This window comes from Brachycentrus maculatus, unplaced genomic scaffold (assembly GCF_059751285.1).
Source record: "Brachycentrus maculatus isolate JH-2025_06_01 unplaced genomic scaffold, ASM5975128v1 h1tg000065l, whole genome shotgun sequence".
Lineage (NCBI taxonomy): Eukaryota > Metazoa > Arthropoda > Insecta > Trichoptera > Brachycentridae > Brachycentrus > Brachycentrus maculatus.
In genome coordinates, this window is record NW_028280819.1 from 2,496,046 (window position 1) to 2,519,493 (window position 23,448).

At 31.9% G+C, this 23,448-nt stretch overlaps 1 protein-coding gene across 1 annotated transcript in view; it reads left to right on the forward strand.

Annotated features, from left to right (window-relative positions):
• Positions 1–23,448, forward strand: part of LOC148311446 (uncharacterized) — a 143,626-nt gene that overhangs the window by 53,137 nt on the left and 67,041 nt on the right. The window contains exon 3 of the mRNA XM_088256748.1: positions 19,709–20,711. Within this exon, the coding sequence (XP_088112874.1) occupies positions 20,564–20,711 (148 nt within the window). The 5' untranslated portion in view covers positions 19,709–20,563. The remainder of the gene's footprint in view (positions 1–19,708; positions 20,712–23,448) is intronic.

The following is a 23,448-nucleotide window of genomic DNA, read 5'->3' on the forward strand; positions in this document are numbered from 1 at the left end:
CACGTATACAAAAGACAACACACCTATACGAATGCTATATTTGCGGGCGACAAATATTTTTTTACTGATTGAGAAAATTCATCTCCGAATGCGTCAACATCACTCGGGTGAGGTCACCATACCACATTAGCCTAACGAGCCGACTTCTGGCAATTACGGGATGCATGCACTAGTGTTATCGATTCAATATTTAAATCAGCTCACGTTAAAAACGGAAAAATGCTTGAGCAAAATTGCACAACTCTGACAGCCTTCAAAGCGACAATTGTTAAGGCCCCATATACGATAAATCGCAACATAAGGCCGAGATCTCGAACGCTGAAATTTATAACGCGGACGACTACGCTAGAGGTGCGACCCGTTTACGTGCGCGATTTAAAAAAAATAATATATGTATGGTATATTGGAATGTTGTTTCTTCTTAGAATGTACGAGTACATTGGATTTTGTTTTTTTTAGAACGTACGACTATATTGGAATTTGACTTTTTTTAGAATGCGTATATATATATATATATATATATATATATATATATATATATATATATATATATATATATATATATATATATAATATAAATTGATAAAATTGTTTTATACATGTGTATTTTTTAACTCCTTACCTTATAATAACTTTTCAAAACCACATATGTTTATTTCGAAGAAAAACTGTTTTTGAAAAAAAGCTGTTGAAAAACAATACATAAACGGCGTTTTCAGAAAAATAAAATTACGTCAAATGTTACCAGGGTAATGCTGCACGTGAGTAACATGGCGGTCGTAAACCCTGTAAATGTCCAGACTTCCTTATTTGTCTTCATCTTTGTTGAGATGTCAAAAAAAATAAGAACTTGTTACAATTATATCGCTAAAATTAAAAAAAAAAATAATAATAAAAAAATAAAAAATAAAAATAATATTTCTGCAATAATTTCAGCTAGCAATGATTTCTTTCCTCTACTCAACGATACTTACTATGGGGCGCCGGTAATGCAGTTGCGAATTTAAAGGCAATATTCGTGTAACGTGTAATTTTGACAAGCGACTCCTGTACTGCCGAAATTGAAAACGGGGTCACATCAAAAATATTTTAATATTACCCTCCATTAAGTTACTTTTTTTTCATTCATTCTCTTGATGCCGATTTTTGTAGCTTCTCGGTAATTCTTTGATATGTTTATTTGTGCGGAAGTAAGTTTATTTTATAATGATATTTATATTATTTATTTATCTGGCATCATCTCTGTGGAATAAATAACATGATGATGTAAATATTAAAAAAAAAAACACTTTTAGAAGGCCACTTTTTCAGTTTATTAATGTAAACACGACTACTTTCGAGAACTACAGAAGTTATCATCAGTTGAAAATGCACACCTTTGCATTTTCACCTGTTGATGAAAACATGTGTAGTTCTCAAACTGGTCTTGTTTACATTAATAAACTCAAATAGTGCTCTTATACGAATGAAATTTACGTGAGAAAATATACCGAAGTTTTTTTTTTAATCGGTTTTGTATAAAATGGGCTAACAATGTTGGGTCGTGGACTCGGGAGACGATAATCCGTGGTTCAATTCCCATCTACCACAACTTGATTCCCATTCTCAAACACGGGCTGCTTAGGGCCGCTTATTGTGAATTTTTTTCCCCGAGGGGGAGATATAAATAAAATACACATAAAATAAATAAAATAACAGATTTTATTCAATACATGCAGTGCCGACCACCACAATTGTGGCAGTCGGTAAGCGCAATTATCGATAAAATTAAGAAAGGTATGTTGAGATGGTTTTGACATGTAGAACGAATGAGTGAGGAAAGAACGGTAAAACAAATTTATGAGGCGAATGTTATTGGGAAAAAAAAGAGGAAGACCGAGAAAAACATGGCACGATCAGGTATGCCAAATACTTGAAAGTGGTCAGGTTAGGAATCGTAACAATCGGCGGGTATGTATGAGGAGATGCATGAACGTGGAAGAGGCGAAGAATGTTTGCAAGGACAGAGTGGTGTGGCGCTCTATTCTCTCTGCCTACCCCTGCGGGGAAGTGGCGTGATGGTTAGTTAGTTAATTTACAAAGAAAAATATTACCACGTTATAAAACGACTACCTGAAAAACGTAGTTTTATTTTGAAATATTAATTTATTAAAACATTGGCAGAATTTTTATACGACCTCGCATTGTACGTATGTTTTGTGTATTTAGATATCATATTTGTTTTATTTTAATTTATTCTTAAGATAAATATCTATGTACGAGTATGTGTAACTATGCTTAGTTACCTATTATGTTTGTACATCATAATGTGGAATTCATTAATATTTTTTTTAATTTTTTGTTTGTTTTTTGTAACATAATTCGATTAAAATCTAAACACTTTCAGAAGAATCATACCTCGCAAATTATATTACATCCATGCATGAAATTTAATTATTTATTTTTTTGATTTTTTTATTCAGTAGGACAGTGTGGCCATAAAATATTGACATTAATTGATTCGGCAGTCACTTTGTGGTAAAATCTATCCATTTTAATTAACGCTGTACTTAGTATATACTTATCACTAATTCTTAAAATGTACTATGACACGTGTCATTTTCAAACACCGTATACGGTATATTATTTCGAGAAATAAAAATACTTTGTGTTCTGATCCACTCACATTTTTATTTAACCAACTAGTTTCGGCAACAACCTGTTGCCCTCTTCAGGGTTACATTTATTACTAAATATATACATAAAAGAAACAGTGTACAATTTGTTGGGTTTCAAAAGGGTAGGGGTGGGGGTAATGGTGTTTTAAGGAGGGGTAAGAGCAAGGAAGGGGATAACTCTGTTTAGGTTGGGTTTGATTTTATGGTACCGTATACGGTGTTTGAAAATGATGCGGAATGCATCGAAACACGTGTCGCAGTAGATTTTAAGAAAAAGTGGTATCTACTAAGTAAAGCATTAATTAAAAATAAAATATTGTGTCAAGATTTTTAGGTTGGCGTACTTTTAATTACGCAAAGATACTTTTGAGCTATTCGACCCATTGGTATCACTTTTCAGTCATACGCGCCTAGCGCGTGCTCCTAACCGGCGAAAATGATAACTGTACGCCCCTGGTGCGTGCGCCGCACCCAACGTGTTAAATGGTCGAATTCAAAAACCGAATAAACTAACGATTTATTCAAAAGAAGTTGTCATTTCATTCGGTTTTTTAACTGTCGATTGAAAAATATTAATATATCGCTACCGAGAAAATGTATTTTTTCCTTTATTAACTGCCGTAGTCAATTTGTACATAATATCGACGTGTCCTACGTAAAGTGCTCTAACTACATTTTTGACAATTTTGAGATATTTGGTTATGTTATCAACTAACCGTTATCTGCAAATATAAACAAACAAAAAAATATACATTAAATAAATTACGCTTGGTTTTCAGGCCTATAAGACGCTATCTACATCGAATTTTTTAAATGAACTGAACTAAAATGCTAACTACTTAATTTTGACAAAGCATAAAGTTTTAAAACGATTTAATAATTTTATCGTGTTATTCAATTATAATACTAGTTTGGAATTTCGGATAAAAACGTTAATTAATAAAAAAGAATACATTGAAAAAATCTTCTAAACTCTCTCCTGTAAAGTAACAGATTTGCAGATAGAGTACTTTACGTAGGGGCCGTCGATAGATTACATCGCTCACTCCTTTCAAGAACGTCATAAATAAAATAACGTGATTTTTCAGGAGAACGTTTTTAAAGCTTAAAAATATAATACAATTGATTAAAAATAAATATCAAGCCACTTATTGAACTTTTCACTGTGCAACAGATATTTTTAGCTGAAGGTTTTTTCTCCATTTGAAAAATAACTAGTTTATTTATAAAAAAAATATTAAACAATACCTTTTCTTCAAAATGCAAAAACAACACTTTCTGCCCTGTAGCGGGTAAATATTAAGTTAAAAATATGCCTCTTTTGCTGGAATATAGTACATTTTCTGGGCATTACGAAAACATGCACAACTGAAAATTGACAGTTTTTGATTTATGACGTTCTTGATAGGAGTGAGCGACATGTTGTATAGTTTACGATAAGATAAAATAAAAATATTGTATAAATTTAGTTTGAATTGTTTTGAAATAACTAAAACTAATTAAAATAATGAAACAGCATTTTCGATTCATTGGTTATTATTGTAACGTCAGTAATACCTACAAATTTCCTATGTACAACTTAATAAATACGATCTGAAGGTATTGATCTGTATTCGAAGAATTGGTAGCATTCTTGGAAATTGGCGTTTCCACGAATCCAATATTGAAGCTTATTATAGATATCCTTTTACAAGGGAATATGGAAGTCTGGCGTTCACTAGAATTCATTAAAACATATTGAACATCACACATTTTGAATACTTTAAAACAAAAAACAAAACAATGTATTCTTCTTCTTCTTAGGTTACAGTCTTTGTTATGATTGGTTTGCTTCTTTCACGATTAGTCTCTGTCCTCCGCACGTCTCTTCAACTCGGCGTACCCGCTACAACGCATGTCGGAGATGATTTGATCCATGTAGGTTAATCGGGGTTGTCCTCTGTAGTTAGTGCCTTCGCACACGCCTTAAGCAATCATACGAAGCAGGCCTGGGTGTCTTATATTATGTTAATTTTTATTATTTAAGCTTAAAATTTGACCAGATATTTTTTTTTTAGTAGTGTGGTTGTCAATAATGGGTAGAATTGATGAATGTTACACGTGTGTAAAGTGATCACTTAAACCAGCCTATGACGGTCGTCAGCCCGTCTTATATACAAGTATTTGGACACGTTGCGCGTGGCACCTCGGTGGTTGGAGCGCTACGTGCAGCGCAGTCGAGAGATAACTGTAGAAGAGTCATTGCTTCCACAAGGGTCACAACCCTCAGTAATGACGAATTAGACGGAGAGAAAAAGAAATATCATCTATTTATTTGTTCCTACATTGATTGTACCTTACTCCTTTTTTTTCTCTCTTCCTGTTTATCAGCTTTTTTCGGTACAATAATAGATTAGGGATAATACACGCGGAAGGCTTTTTGAATTACTCGCTTTTTCTTAATAATCCGAATCTTTTTGTATCCCCCAATTCTCTCCAATCTTACCTTTTTATCTGACAGTCTGATTATCCCATTTTCGTTATTAACATCTTTAATTTAAAAATTCCATTACCGAACAGATTTTTGTAATAGGATTTTCATTCGACGGTTATAAAAGCGTTTTTTTGCAACGATATTAAAATTTTTGCGAAATATTTTCTCTTGCGTCACAAAGATACGGTTCCTTCTAGAGCAGCGGTCGCCAACGTACGGCGTGCGGGCCGGATCCGACCCCGCGAAGGTTTCATCCGGCCCTCCGAAAATTAACAATTTCTGCGTATAAATAATTCATAAACATAGGATATATTAAATTTAAAAAAAAGTTATTTGGTTGGTAGTAGCTATACTTCATTCATTCAAACCCTTATCCGCACCCCAATGGTGCATAGGGCACTGCATCATATAAACGCAGTGTTATCTTGATCATTAACACATGAAGGAAAGGTGGTCACACCTCCGCTTCAGGTGCCAGTCCAGGGTAATATTGAATAAATATTAGAGTGAAAAAATCACTTATATTTATTTGACCCTCTCTGGGAATCGAACCCGGGACCTCCAGTACGGTAGCCGAGCGTGCTGACCATTACACTACGGAAGCGGACAACTCAAGCTATACTCACCAACCAAATTACAAGTATTTAAGTTCATCAATAAGTATTTGCTTGGGTAGTAGATAGTAAAGCCAATGTTGAGTATTTGAAATGACCAGTTTTCGGTGTTTTCGGGAATGGATTATTTTCAGTGCTCTGCCATGTATTAGGGTTGGAACCAGGACTCGATTTATACTGCCAGTTTAGCTTTCGTTGAAAGGTTTTTATAGTCGATTTCAATGCACCGTTCACTCTCTTCTAAGTATTCACTCTCCTTTCTATATATTTATCAATCTTTCCATCCGTACAAAATTTCCTTTACAAATGTACGAAATCGTCTATCTGTTTCAAAAATTCTTTATTTACTATTAATTTTACTCCCAGATCTATATTTATTTCTTTCTAAAACCGTGACTTTGAAGTTTTTATCATCAGCAAATCACTTTCCTTGCACACATTATACAAAATGCATTTGCAAAATCAGCTTTGTCAAAATGTAAGTATGTTTACATACACGTTAGCATTTTTCTTCATTATTTTATTTGTATAAACGTAAGTGTATCTCTTGATAATTTTATTTGTGTATTCGTATTTCTCTCGACTATTTTATTTGTATATACATGAGTATTTCTCTATTATTTTTTGACATCTCATCAAAGATGAAGAATAATATGGAAGTCTGGGCATTTACGGGGCTGACGACCGTCATAGGCTGGTTTAAGTGATCACTTTACACACGTGTAACATTCACCAATTCTACCCATTATTGACAACCACACTACTCAAATTCTTGGAAGTTCTATATATATGAACCAATTTAGAAACCTTGTTCATGAATCACTAGAACTTCACTAGAGACATCTATTGGTGAGATGTATTAGTGATTCATGAACAAGGTTTCTAAATTGGTTCATATATATAGAACTTCTAAGAATTTGAGTAGTGTGGTTGTCAATAATGGATAGAATTGGTGAATGTTACACGTGTGTAAAGTGATCACTTAAACCAGCCTATGACGGTCGTAAGCCCCGTAAATGCCCAGACTTCCATATTCTTCTTCATCTTTGATGAGATGTCAAAAAATAATATGAAAATAACTCCTGCAATTGGAGATAATCCAGATTTTGTGAACAAGTATTTGGACACACTCAAAATGTTGTAAGTATTTCTCTAGATTATTTTATTCGTATACACGTGAATATTTTATATTTGTTTGTATATTATTTTTCTTGATTATTTTATTTGTAATTCAGTAGATCAAACAACAACCTCGGCCTTCGGGGAAAAAATAATCATAATAAATTTAATACTTGTAATAAATTACGGAGATAGTCGAAAAAATAAAGTGTGACGCAAATTAGTTTTTATGATTTGAATACATACATACATGTAGGACTTGTGAAAATACTTAAAATACAATTGACGCTAGAAACCTAAAATATTTTGGCATATTTTTTTCATGTCGCTCACTCCTTTCAAGAACGTCATAAATAATAAAAAAAGATTTTTCAGGAGAACGTTTTTAAAGTTTAAAAATGTATCACAATGTATTATAAATAAATATCAAGCCACTTATTGAACTTTTTTTCTGTGCAACAGATCTTTTTAGGTAAAACCTGAAGGTTTTTTCTCCATTTGAAAAATATTCAGTATATTTAAAAAAATAATTAAACTATACCTTTTCTTCAAAATGCAAAAACAACATTTTCAACCCTGTAACGGGTAATATTAAGTTAAAATTATGCCTCTTTTGCTGGGATATGGTACATTTTCTTAGCATTCCTAAAACATGCACAACTGAAAATTGACGATTTTTGATTTATGACGTTCTTGAGAGGAGTGAGCGATGTATGTAACATACTCGTATGTACTTTGTACGGTTTTAATCGGATTATTTTTTTTGCGTTTCGTCCATGTGGTTTTGTGTGTTTGGTACACGTAGTGCTTCAGTCGTGAAAAATCCTCTTACTAACTAACCATCTCGCCGCTTTCCCGCGGGGTAGGCAGAGAGATTCGGAAGCCACACCGCTCTGTTTTTGCATACATTCTTCGCCTCTTCCACGTTCATGCATCTCCTCATACATACCCGACGATTATTACGACTTCTGACCCGGCCGCTATCAATTATTTGACATCCCCGATTGTGCCAGGTTTTAATCGGTCTTCCTCTGCTTCTTTTTCCAACTACATTCGCCTCATACATTTGTTTTACCTTTCTTTCTTCACTCATACGTTCCACACGTCTAAACCATCTCAAACACTTCCTTTTCAAAACAAATTTCAAAACAAAATCCTCTTACAACGGGGTATTTTCAGCCGGGAGGAATACCTAATAAAACATACATACATAAAAGCATGGAGTTAGTAAAAGAAGGATGAAAGTTGACTTGATGCAGTCGAATGGCGTTCTCTGACGAATGTGCGGAAAAACGTTGTATAATAGATGTTAAAATGGTGATACAAGGAATGGATGCACGGCTGAGATGAGAACTATCGATAATCGAAAAATATCTTTAAAAAAATACTGAATTAAACCATTGATGTTGCCTGAATTTCACGCATGAAAAGATATGTGAATTATACGAAATATGTTTATATAACTTCCAAAAAAATTATTAGTGTGGTTGTCAATCATGGGTACAATGGTGAATTTTACACATGTAAAAACATTTTTGTTTGCCTCCGTAGTGCAATGGTCAGCACGCTCGGCTACCGTTCTGAAGGTCCCGGGTTCGATTCCCAGGGGGAGGTCAAATAAATACAAGTGATTTTTTTTCACTCTAATATTAATTCCATGCTACCCTGGACTGGCACCTGAAGCGGAGGGCTAATCACCTTTCCTTCATGTGTTAACGATTAAAATAACAAAGGGTTTACCATTGGGGTACGGATAAGGGTTTGAAAAAAGTATGACATTTCGTTAAGTCTTGTATATTCCCAGACTTCCATATTCTTCATCATCTATGTTGAGAGGTCAATATAGTTATAACAATAGTTATTTGAGTGTAAGCCTTGGCAGTTGGCAACCGGTAGTAATAAATGATAACGTATGCGGATGGTATAAGGTTGAGGCCGCTGGAGTATTGCGTACGAATTGAATTATACATATATCTACATACTAAATTAAAGGTCTATTTATATCTAATTGGTAAACTTAATGATCTCATTGTTGTCTCAAAATAATAAGGAAGGAAAATGGCAGTAATTTTGTTATTTTGTCGAACGACGAAACCCGGTCACTGGCCAAATAAAATAAAAGCGGAAAATGCTATAAAGTTGTTTTATTTAATTTATTGATATCCATAAATATTAATGAACAAAAAAGTTTTGATTTTGCTTTAATATTAAATAAAAAGTAGTTTTTCAATTTGTTGTAAGGAGTCGAATTTCACATTGAAATAAATAACAATTTGTTTATTTGTTTTATTGTTACGATTTTGTTAAAATATTTTATTAAAATTCATTTTTATTAAATAATTGTTGATATGTCGCTCACTCCGTCATAAAAAAAACTTGATTTTTCAGGAGATCGTTTTTAATGTTTAAAAATATAATAAAATGTATTAAAAATAAATATCAAGCCACTTTTTGAACTTTTTACTGTGCAACAGATCTTTGTTTTTTCTCCATTTGAAAAATATTTAGTATATTTTAAATTATAATTAGACAATACATTTTCTTCAAAATGCAAAAACAACACTTTCTGCCATGTAGCGGGTAAATATTTAGTTCAAAATATGCCTCTTTTGCTAGGATATAGTACATTTTCTGGGAATATCGGAAACATGCACAACTGAAAATTGACGATTTTTGATAAATGACGTTGTTGAAAGGAGTGAGCGATGTAACCTCATATTAGATAAAAAGATTTGTATAAACACGTACTATATATCGGCTCATGGAATTGTCGATTTTTGTGTTAAAACCGATATTTCGGTTCAAGGATTAAACTATTAAAGTATTAAATTATTAAACTTAACCTTACATAAAAAAACATTTTCTTTCAAAAACATGTTATGTTAAAAAAATGTTAATAAATAGATTAAGCATATTATATATCGGCGCTCCATTTTTATTATTCTTAATATCAAGGCTGATATTTCAACCCACCCTTCTTTCTGAACCTGATACTAGAATTCTGGTCATAATTTCCAAAATATGAAGGTGCATTTAAACTATGAAAACCATTTAAACTGTGAGGTTGTTGAAAATTCTTATTATTTTTTGACATCTCAACATAGATGAAGAAGAATATACTCAACTGCAGTCTTGCAAAGTCTAGAACATTATACCGAATTTATGTATTATTTTAATACAACATTTTGAGTGTGTCCAAATACTTGTTCACAAAATCTGGATTATCTCCAATTACAGGAGTTTTTTTTAATATTATTTTTTTGAAATCTCATCAAGGATGAAGAAGAATATGGAAGTCTGGGCATTTACGGGGCCTACGACCGTCATAGGCTGGTTTAAGTGATCACTTTACACACGTGTAGCATTCACCAATTCTACCTATGATTGACAATAACACAACTCAAATTCTTGGAAGTTCTATATGTATGATTCAATTTCGAAACGTTGTACAAGAATCACTAGCATTTTCACAAGAGACATCTATTGGTGAGATGAATAATTTTTTTATTGAACAGAAACTCTTATATTTGGACACACACAAATTTTTTTTATGAAAATTGTATCAATTGTTATTATTATTTTGTTTGTAAATAAATGTAAGACTTGACACTGGCAGAAACATCCTCTCACTGGGTGACTGCCAAAAAAAGTCGATATTTCGGCTTAACTAACTAATTAACTAACTTTCCCGCCGCTTCCCCGAAGGGGTAGGCAGAGAGAATAGAACGCCACACCACTCTGTCTTTGCAAACATTCTTCGCCTCTTCCACGTTTATGCATCTCCTCATACATACCCGCCAATTGTTTCAACTCTTAACCTGACCGCTTTCAAGTATTTGGCATACCTGATCGTGCCAAGATTTTTTCGGTCTTCCTCTGCTCCTTTTTCCATTTACATTCGCCTCATAAATTTGTTTTACCGTTCTTTCCTCACCCATTCGATCCACATGTCCAAACCATCTCAACACACATTTCTTAATTTCATCGATAATGCTTATCTCAGCTTTGCATTCCTTCCTTATTTCACTATTCGAACATCTCGACTTAAGGGTATTCAAAGTGTTAAATAAGTTTTTTATTACGCATGAATTGCCAATGAGATTGAAATTTTGTTTTAAAGTATCGTGCGTTAGAAATTGTTCGTTCTTTATATAATGTTATCTGACTCGTAAACTCATCACTTCCTGTTTTCGCGTTCGAGTCACGTATACTATTTTTACAACGATTGCTGAAATTTTATCACTTTTATTGATAAGGTTATATCCTAGTCGTACAGGAGAAAGTGACCAACTAACAAAACGTAAAATGTTTAGGAGGGCCTGTTTAAAATCCTTTGGGATTTTTTCAGGGCAATATTAAGCTAGTAAGATATCAAATAGTTAAAGATCTGATTGTCTGCCTCCGTAGTGTAATGGTCAGCACGCTCGGCTACCGTTCTGGAGGTCCCGGGTTCGATTCCCAGGGGGGTCAAATAAATATTAGTGATTTTTGCACTGTTATATTTATTCAATATTACCCTGGACTGGTACCTGAAGCGGAGGGCTGATCACCTTTCCTTCGTGTGTAAACGATCAAGATAACACTGCGTTTATATGACGCAGTGCCCTATGCACCATTGGGGTGCGGATAAGGGTTTTATTATTTTATTATTATTAAAGATCACGTTTTTTTAAAAAATGCACTTGGTCACTTTCTCCTGTATGACCACGATATTTTCGTCGAAGATTCCGTTAAACATTGACGATTTATTTTATAAATAGGAATTTTTCTTTGTAAGTATTTTCCTTTTGAAATGTGCATTTTAAAGGCGGAGACTGACCGACGCATTTCGTCGTAACGTAACACGTTACGATGCGAGCATTCAGGCAGTCAGTACACCGAGCCGAGCGCTCCATCCATAGTTTCAGATGCTCGCCGCGAGCGATGTTACGACGAAATGCTCCGGTCAGTCTCCACCTAAAATATAATCTATATAAATACCACTATTCCAAAAAATCTATCGCGTTTCGATGCATTCCGCATCATTTTCACGTACGGTGTTTGAAAATGATGCGGGACGCACCGAAACACGTGTCACAATAGGTTTTGTGAAATAGTGGTATTTATCAAGTAAAACTTAAATTGAAAATGGATAGATATTACCGCAAAGTGACTGCCGAATCAATTAATGAAATAATTATTTCTATAGACCAACAACTCCAGTAGATGACTCTCGATGGGTCAAAAAGAGAAGAATGAAAATAGACAGAGAAAGAAAGAGAGAGAATGTTATTACATAAAGTTAATGCCAAATCGATAAATAATATCGCTCACTTCTTTCAAGAACGTCATAAATCAAAAATCGTCAATTTTCAGTTGTGCATGTTTTCGGAATGCCCAGAAAATGTACTATATCCTAGCAAAAGCGGCATATTTTTAACTTAATATTTACCCGCTACTGGGCAGAAAGTGTTGTTTTTGCATTTTGATGAAAAGGTATTGTTTTTTTTTTAATATACTAAATATTTTTCGAATGGAGAAAAAACCTTCAGGTTTTACATAAAAAGATGTGTTGCAAAGTAAAAAGTTCAATAAGTGGCTTGATATTTATTTTTTAATACATTGTATTATATTTTTTAACTTAAAAACGTTCTCCCGAAAAATAAAGTTTTTGATTTATGACGTTCTTGAAAGGAGTGATCGATAAGTATTCTCAACTATCATCACTAAACCGAGCTGTACGCCATTTCGGTGCATAACTTCCTTCATTCTCTTTAGAGAACATCTTTAGTTGAACGTCTTTAAAACTTTGTATCGTATTTTATCATCCAGTGTTTAATAATAAATTATCCAAGAATTAATTGGGGTTATTGCCCCGATTGGAATGAAATTGGAAGAATATAATTAGATTCCTTTGTACCATCTCGACACGCCATTCTTAATTTTATTTATAATACTGATCTCAGCCTTGCATTATTTCCTTAATTCACCATTCGAACATCTTTTATAAATTGTTTTGCCGCACTGAGATATAGTATTTTCAACATTTTGAGTGTGTCCAAATACTTGTTCACAAATTTGGATTATCTCTGCTTAGGATTTATTTTTACATCTTTGACATCTCAACATTGATGAAGGAGAATATGGAAGTGATCACTTTACATGCATGTAACATTCACCAATTCTTCGATATTCTTCTGAATGTTACACGTTTGTAAAGTGATCACTATGTTCTCCTTCATCAATTTTGAGATGTCAAAACCGTAAAAAGAAGTATTTGGACACTTCAAAATCTTGTGAAGAAAATAACGCTTTATAAAATATTAATAACCATGTTTTCTGTCGGATCTCAAGTATTTGAATTTTATCCAGGATACAAACCTTGCATACAAATATAAAGAGTCTCTGCTCAATAAAAGCTTTTACTATTCCAACGTAGATGGCTATTGTGAACTCACTGGGACAAAAGTTTGATCCAAAAATTGAGTAGCGAAGTTGTCAATCATGGGTAGAATTGGTGAATGTTTCAAGTATGTAAAGTGATCACTTTACCAAGCCTATGACGGTCGTAAGCCGTCCTAGTCCTAGCTCTGTAAATGTCCAGACTTCCATATTCTTCTTCATCCATGTTGAGATATCAAAAATATAGTATTTTGACTAACTTCAGTCGACTTTCGTCCTTCTGTTTCCAGCTTTACTTCCATGTATTACTATGTTGTATCGTATTATATTATCCTGTGTTTAATAATGAATAATCCGAGAATTAATTGTAGCCTTTGCCTCGAGTAGAATGAAATTGGAAGAAAATAATTGGTATCCTTTGTACCGTGAACACAAAGAATGTTACTGTGCCCGATCGATAATGTATGGATGATTTACCTCGACGCTGGATTTTACCTAGGCCATAGACAATATTAAAATGTTACGAAATGTTTAATTAAAATTCATTTTATCGAGTCCAATGAAACGCTTTGTGATCTTCATTGTATCGTCAGTCAAATGACGAATTCAATATTTGTTTTAAATGTTATTTTTAATAAGTTAAAATCTACTATGACACGTGTTTCGATGCATTCCGCATCATTTTGCATACGGTGTTTGAAAATTATGCGGAATGCATCGAAACACGTGTCACAGTAGATTTTAAGAAAAGGTGGTATTTACTAAGTAGTACATTCATTAAGAATTATATCTATTTTTAATCATTTCAACCCTGTTTATTTTGATCTTAACAAAAAAAAATGAATAGCATTGAGGTTATCTTATCAGCTACTTTATTTTTTTTTAACCAATATTATCCGCTTTTTCGACCTTCAGTGTACATCCATATATCCGCTTGACTGCATTATCGCAAAACATCCAAGGCCCAACTTGAAATTCCGCTTTAAGTCATTTAAATATTAATCAATGAGGACGTGTCTTCGCGTATAGATAAAATAATCGCTAAATTTCAATGATTTCATAATATAATATATCTTACATATCACCAATTTTCATCAATATAAATAACACAATTTGGTAGTGTAATGGCACAGGGGTATGTATATTTGTAAAAAATTTCATTTTCTAAGCTTGTTCCACAAAATGTCTAAAATAGTGTATTCCATAATCTGGCAAAAGGATATAGCTGTAGTTGCAATACTTATTTAGTTTCATTGAGATATGTTCATATAAGAACTCAAGTAGTGGATGCTACTCAACGAATAGGCACACTCAAGTGGCAATGGGCAGGACATATCTGTCGAAGAGACGACGGTCGATGGGAAGAAAAGTATTGGAATGGCGCCCAAGAACTGGCAAACGAAGCATCGGCCGACCCCCTACAAGATGGACTGACGATATAAGAAGAATAGCGGGAGTGACCTGGATGCGGAAGGCGGAGGATCGAAGAGGATGGAGACTCATGCGGGAGGCCTATGTTCAACAGTGGACGGACACAGGCTGATGATGATGTTCATATAAAAGTACATAAAACAAATGAGTTATTTAATTTCACAAGTTTGTTTTTGCTCTCCTTTGCCTTGACACTACCGTATTATTCTCCATGATTAGTATTATATTTGATGTGATTTGTTTTTGTCACCATTACGCAGTATGTAGCGTTAGTAATTAAGAGTTTAAGCTTTCCCTCTCGGTGCTAAAATAAAAACGCGCGTCCCGGTGTTGGGTAGTCACTACACAATAAAAAAATTAGCGATTTTTAATCGAAAAAATACGGACATTCATAGCTGATCCCCTTAATTAATCATTAATTATGTAAAAAATTATAATAATTCAGATGTATTTGCTAAAAAACCATCTGGCAACGCTCACGGAACAAGCAAAGGTCCACTCTTGTCGGAAGCCCAAGAGTTACTACCGCTAGCCGGAGAACATTGAGTTTTGAGCCCCTCACGATCACTTTTAACATACTGCTTGCTAAGCAATGAAAATATTAAAAATATATGAAACTACCATGTAATTAAAAATATTGGAAATGCTAAATGACAGCAGTTTTAAGGATCAACGAAATGTGGAATAAGCTAGAAGTTGTATCGTTCAATAGACGGCGCTGCCATTTTTGTAAGAAATGTTATTTAAAAAAATGTTTTTTTTAAAACGCCAGTCACAGGTGTAGGTGTATATATTAGGAGTTTTAAGATTTTGAACAAACTAACATACACATTTTTTGTATAGATTATTACCAGAGATATTATTTTTAGCGTTGCGTAACGGTCTTCGAAAATTTAAAATAATACAAGGTAATGTAATTTTAAAATTATTGTAATTATATCACACCTATCATTAAAAACCTGCCGGAAATATTCGATTTAATGTAATTCGTGCCAATTTTTTTTTTTCTAGAGTAGAGCATAACATTCATGAAATAATTCAAGTCACGCGTTGGATTTAATAATGTGTACAACTAATTTGTGGGATTCTTATTTATCTGCGCACATTATGATATATGTAGCTCCTCCAGTCGCGAGATGGTCATGACACGGTCCCGGGTAAAGCTTTTTTGGTGTATCCGAATCCTTGTTTACAAATCTGGGTTTCTGCATTTAGGAGTTGTTTCTACATTATACCATATACATAAATATATTAAGAAATAATTTTTCCAGCTTTATTTAAATAATGGATGGGTGAATCTGGAAGCGAGGGTTAATAATACCTTCTACAAGATCACACTTCTCTATACAATTCATTAATGGATTGTCACAACCTACGGTTCCAGATTCATCCATACACGATTTAAATATAGCTGCAAAAATCCATTTCTGTAATAAAATCCTGCTTAAAAACCCTCACCATACTTAATGTTTAATTATTATCATAGTACACTACTTTAATTCATTCAATTTAATTTCATGTTGTCAGAAAAATTATACATTTTCATTTTAACGCCTGCCTTGTGTATCATACATGATAAAAATAGTTAAAGACATTGGCACCATAAACCAAGCTAGGACACAAAATGCCGAACCCTCTTCTAGTGGAACGGAAGGCGTTTTGACGACAGTCAACAGTCCGGCTTCTCCTGAGGAGTTTTGCGTGGCTTTCTCCCAGCAATGAGCAAATGCTGAGAAGTTCCTGATTGGCCCACACCAGTTTATCATTCCTGTTCCCAACAGTTTAAAATAAACATGTCTTTAGCTAGAAGAAACGAAAATCCACTATTTGATCTATAAACCTCGTAAATAATAAGCAAGGTAAATAACAAATGCAACTTCTATTTCCAAAAAAAATCTCTACCTTGTGTTACTTGTGCCAGCCTGATGATGTCGTAACGACGCAACCACTGAACAAATAAAATAAAAGTGGAAAAAAGCTTTATGTCTGTTATTTTATTACATTCTTATTATCAATATAATTTTAGTCATGCCTTGGGTTAGTGTGGTATAATGTGATGAATATTTCTGGTGTTTGATGCAATGATGGGTCATAACATACTGTTATCAGTACATAAACTTCACACATGTTTATATACTAGAGGTCGCTATTATTAGTTTGTGTAACTTGTCTAAATTAAAAGATTATATTTAGAGTAATATCTCCCAGCGTGATTTTTTTTTCATCATTTGCGATGCGGACGTTTTCGCAAGTGTAGGTATATATTGTAGCATGTTATTTATTTATTTGACATTAAATTTATAAAATGATGATTTGAACATATAAATAAAACACTTAATCAATGTAAACACGACTAGCTTCGAGAACTACAGATTTTCTCTTCAATAGTTGAAAATATTCATTATTTACTTTCACCTTCATATATTAAAATCAAATGCATTATTTCGAATGTTCTCGAAAATTTTTTTTTTGAAGACAGATTTCGAACGCTTAAATGCAACACGTCATTCTGCGCTCATTTTTTTAGAATATGTACTAGAATTAGAGATTTAAAAAAAAAAATAAAAAATTATATATATATATATATATATATATATATATATATATATATATATATATATATATATATATATATATATATATATATATATATATATATATATATATATATATATATATATATATATATATGTATATATGTATATATGTATATATGTATATATGTATATATGTATATATGTATATATGTATATATGTATATATGTATATATGTATATATGTATATATGTATATATGTATATATGTATATATGTATATATGTATATATGTATATATGTATATATGTATATATGTATATATGTATATATGTATATATGTATATCTTTATATATATATATATATATATATATATATATATATATATATATATATATATATATATATATATATATATATATATATATATATATATATATATATATATATATATATATATATATATATATATATATATATATATATATATATATATATATATATATATATATATATATATATATATATATATATATATATATATATATATATATATATATATATATATATATATATATATATATATATATATATATATATATATATATATATATATATATATATATATATATATATATATATATATATATATATATATATATATATATATATATATATATATATATATATATATATATATATATATATATATATATATATATATATATATATATATATATATATATATATATATATATATATATATATATATATATATATATATATATATATATATATATATATATATATATATATATATATATATATATATATATATATATATATATATATATATATATATATATATATATATATATATATATATATATATATATATATATATATATATATATATATATATATATATATATATATATATATATATATATATATATATATATATATATATATATATATATATATATATATATATATATATATATATATATATATATATATATATATATATATATATATATATATATATATATATATATATATATATATATATATATATATATATATATATATATATATATATATATATATATATATATATATATATATATATATATATATATATATATATATATATATATATATATATATATATATATATATATATATATATATATATATATATATATAATATTTCGTTAAATGTTACCTGGTTTTAACGAGAATTAAGTTGTGGGCTATATATAATATCCCGTCGTAATATTCAATTTTGTGATTTTGTCACCTTTGCTAAACTTTTCATTATCAAATTTCCTCTTAAATTTGTAATGATTCGGTGCTTTTCATTTATTTACGGATATTTTTGACCAACGGTAGGTACTTTAATTAGCATGAATTATTTATGCGTAGGTTTCGTACATTTTCGTCGTATTTATTTTTGTGGAAGACCATATATATTGTCGCCAAAGACCTTATTTATTTTTGCGAAATACCTTATTTATTTACGCGTTAATCTACATTATCAGAGTGGTTTGTTTTGTGCGTATCTCGCTTGTGCATAATGTATCACCTGTTGGGACGATCCGACAACATCTAATGCGACCTTTTTGATAATTGAGAATACATTAATGAGATACTTTACGCAGTTATACATCACGAATTCCTATTTTTTAACATCGTTTGGTCTTTGCATTTAAATGGTGCATCGGGCACCGCGTAAGATCGAGTAGATGTTCTCATAAAAATTGCTCAGTTTGACTTATTAACTAACCATTAGAGCAGAGAGATTAGAGCGCTACATTACTTTGTATTTTCAAATATTCTTCGCCTCTTTCACATGCACGAATCTCCTCATACATACACATACCTGGCGATTATTCCAATTCCTGTCCTGTTCAAGCCCAATCTCCTTCCGTCTTTTTCTTTCAATCCTTAGTTATATTTCTCAGGTGTGTATTCTGTCCATTTTTTTATTTAGATACAAACACAATATTTCTTTTTTATGCTAGTTACTCTGTGCCTCTCCAAAAAACAGACTAAGCTCTTGTACTTGGAGGAGGACTTATAACAATATTTATTTTTGCACTTTATTAAGGATACAATATAATATTTTTTCTGTTATGTTTATTTTGGTTTTTCAATTTACTATTTGAAATAGGCATTTTTTAATTTATAATAACTTAATATAGATATGTAGTACAGCATTTCAATAAAAAATATACTTTAATATTTTTTTACAAAAAAACTAAACAAATTTCTTAAATGCATTCTTAACATAAATAAATTTCTCATTTAAACTTCTTAATTAAGTATTGTTCGTATTTTTTGTAAAGATTTTTATTTTTAAAATCTAGCCTTATAGTGTTCAATATGAATCTCTCATCTCACTCTCTTATATTTTGACCGTCGAAATCCGCATCTCTTTAAACTAATTCAATCAAATTGATATCTAATTTTTAATTTTATTTGTTTGTTCACAGATCTCGTTACCATAGCAGCTACCGACAACCAAGTGAACCACTCAGCCGCATCTTCAAATCCAATCGTGCCAAAATATATACTGCCAATAAAATAACGTGTACATTATCATATTTTTAATAATAATAATAAAGTATTTGTTCAGTTACCAAACGTGACACTTTTCCAGGCGATAGTGATTGGATGACGCATTTAAAAAATTGTCCCATGTATTTGAATTAGTATTTATTTTTTATTTAAATCAACTACTGAAAAGTTATCTTGTTTTTGTGAATATTGTTCATGCATTTACCGTGTCGAATTTAGTGATATCATTTCAACTGCCTCGTTTCGCCCTTTGAAAAAGTGATTTTAATATAACGTGTTACGTTTAACGCTTTTATAGCCTCCATATTCGCCATAAATCCATGTGTAAAGCACCCTTCGATTTCACATATCGACATCCTATCGACAATATAACGCGTGGTGATATATCAGTAAACTTAGCGTGTTTTTAACTATCGTGACGAATTACTTACTCATTTGGCAAACTGGGTGACTTTACGAAATACGTAAGAAAAACTATTATACATTTTACCGTTCAGATAACTGTTTGTCTAATCGCGAAGGCGGTTCCACTTATGATTAAACGTAACTGAGAAATCGTGCAAAAAATATAACCTCAAAACAATTTTTGCGTAATCATTATATCGGATTAACATAATATTCGACAACACAGCCGGTGAATTTGATAACAAAAATGTCTACGAGTGTGAAATAAAAATAAAAGACTGAATAATTTGGTACAATTATCTTCGCAACTTCGGTCTCGATACCAGGAGCCCATGTTGTTTGAAGAGGTTGGCCGCTCTTGAAGGATGGGTGACCGCAAGGGCGATGGCCCGCTCAGTGGGCTCGGTTGCGGCGGCGGAAGCTCCAACAGCGGAGGCGGCCGATTGTCCCTCCGAAGGCTCCTGCTTCACTCTCCGCTCCTGGGAAGGCGACTGAGATCTGCAGCTCACAGAGGTAGACAATGCCAATTTAACACTATCCTTATCATTCAGCTCATTATTAGAAATAGGTATCAAATTGTGGTAGAGTGGGTTCGAACCGAGAAACTCTGACTTAAGAGTCCGCGACACTAACCACGGGACCACAACCCGACACTATGTAATGTATGTTTTGTCCGCATGCTCAGCTACCGTTCTGGTGATCTCGGGTTCGATTCCCAGGGTGGGGGGGTTAAATAAATATAAGTTATTTTTTCACTCTAATATTTGTTCAATATTACCCTAGGCTAGTACCTGAAGCGGAGGGCTGATCACCTTCCTTCATGTGTTAACGATCAAGAAAAACACTGCGTTTATATGATACAGTGCCCTATGCACCACTGGGGTGCGGATAAGGGTTTGAAGAAGAATTAATGTAAACACAACTAGTTTTAAAAACATCGTTAGTTTTCGAAATTTATCGTGTTTACATCAATAAACTCAAATTTTAATTAATATTTAAATCATGTTTTTCCACAAATTAAATGCCAAATCAATAAATAATTGTATTTTTTTTATTTCATGTAAATATAGAAATATATATATATATAATATACCAACCAGTCTACATTGATTACCAGGCGTTAGATTAAACGAATTCATAAAAAAAATACAGTAGATTTTTAAAAATATATATAGGTGTTTTATACTAGGCTTAAACCACAATATACTAAAAAAAATATTTTCTATTTCTAGAAGCAGTAATTTGTTTTCTGCGGTTTATTATAGGTAGGTACGTCAAAGAGAAAATAATATCTCTTCATTAGTCAAACAAAATTTGTCTTACGGCGCCTTACGGTAAAAGCGTCATATTGCGAACGAATGGAGTCTCCATTATATTTGGGGCCTCGTTTGAGCTTTGTAATTAAATTCTAGATAGTTTCTTTGACCCAGACACCAAAAGTCTAGACGAGTTAGCCGGGGAATACACTAGCGGGTCGGAACCGACGCGTTAGTCGTCATTTTAGGTTTCAACACGATAATGGGCGTGCGTTTGTTCGCCGGCTGGGATTTTCGTATTGAAAACGCGAATGCAACATCGACTGCGGCAGCTAAGAGCCGCCTGTGTGTTCCAGGACTAACTTAATTAGAACTTTTCACGCCTACAAGACGCAAAAATCACAGAAATTTTGAAATAAGTAACTTTATCTAATAATAAATAATAAAACCCTTATCCGCACCCCAATGGTGCATAGGGCACTGCTTCATATAAACGCAGTGTTATCTTGATCGTTTACACATGAAGGAAAGGTGATCAGCCCTCCGCTTCAGGTACCAGTCCAGGGTAATATTGAATAAATATTACAGTGAAAAAATCACTTATATTTATTTGACCCCCCCCCTGGGAATCGAACCCGGGACCTCCAGAACGGTAGCCGAGCGTGCTGACCATTACACTACGGAGGCGGACAAAAAACATTCGAAAGATGTTCGTTAAATCTGCTTACGTTTTCGTTATTTATATATCTTTATTCCAATCTTTGGGGTTGATGGTCATACTAAACATAAATAATTTAAGTGTGTCCAAATACTGGTTCACAAAATCTGGATTATCTCCAATAATATCTAAATTTTTGGATTGATAATTTACTTTTCTTTGCATCTAAACAAAGATCTAGAAGAAAATGGAAGTCTGGGTATGCAAATTTGTATGAAAACTGCTGTACTTTTGATGTACCCTGATACTATTTTCAATAAAGATTATATTTACGTATATCGAGATTAACATTTTGTTTGGCACTTTTTTAAGCAATATGTATAAATTTATTTTTTTTCTACTTTCTACTGCCCTCTACCCCTTTTTAGCCTATATCGCTCACTCCTTTCAAGAACGTCACAAATCAAAAAACTTGATTTTTCAGGAGAACGTTTTTAAAGTTCAAACATAAAATACAATGTATTAAAAATAAATATCAAGCCACTTATTTTACTTTTTACTGTGCAACAGATCTTTTTAGGTAAAACCTGAATATTTTTTCTCCATTTGAAAAATATTTAGTATATTTAAAAAAATAATTAAATAATACATTTTCTTCAAAATGCAAAAATAACACTTTCTGCCCTGTGGCGGGTAAATATTAAGTTAAAAATATGCCTCTTTTGCTGGGATATAGTACACTTTCTGGGCATTACGAAAACATGCACAACTCAAAATTGACGATTTTTGATTTATGACGTTCTTGAAAGGAGTGAGCGATAACATTCTTAGACGAGCTTTAATTTAGTATTCGTTCAAATTGAGCTTTGAATTGTTACTGGCAGATAACAAATCTCACGTTATCGTTAGAATGCTTTTCCGTGCCACAAAGGATGACTGTCAACTATCATGCTATGGATTCGAGTCTCAATATAGCCGAGAACTCAGTCAATAGGTCGTCAATCAATATCGACAGGTCAACATACTTTCAGTTGACACCTCAACTAAACAATTGATTAATTTTTGTTTACGCTTGTTTCTCTGAAATTATTGACTCTGAGTCATGCGATAGTATACTATAATATCTCGAAATTCTGACTTATGAAGCATTTTTGTTTCTTCTTATTTTAAAATCGTAAAAAATACAATCATAAAGTCATAAAGCCCCATTCAAAAATAAAATATTAAAGTCTTGAAATAATATGTACATCATAATCTACAAATCACATATTATGTCCTTATATTTAAAAATCCAGATCACACACCACTTACGTCATAAACCACACACAACACATAC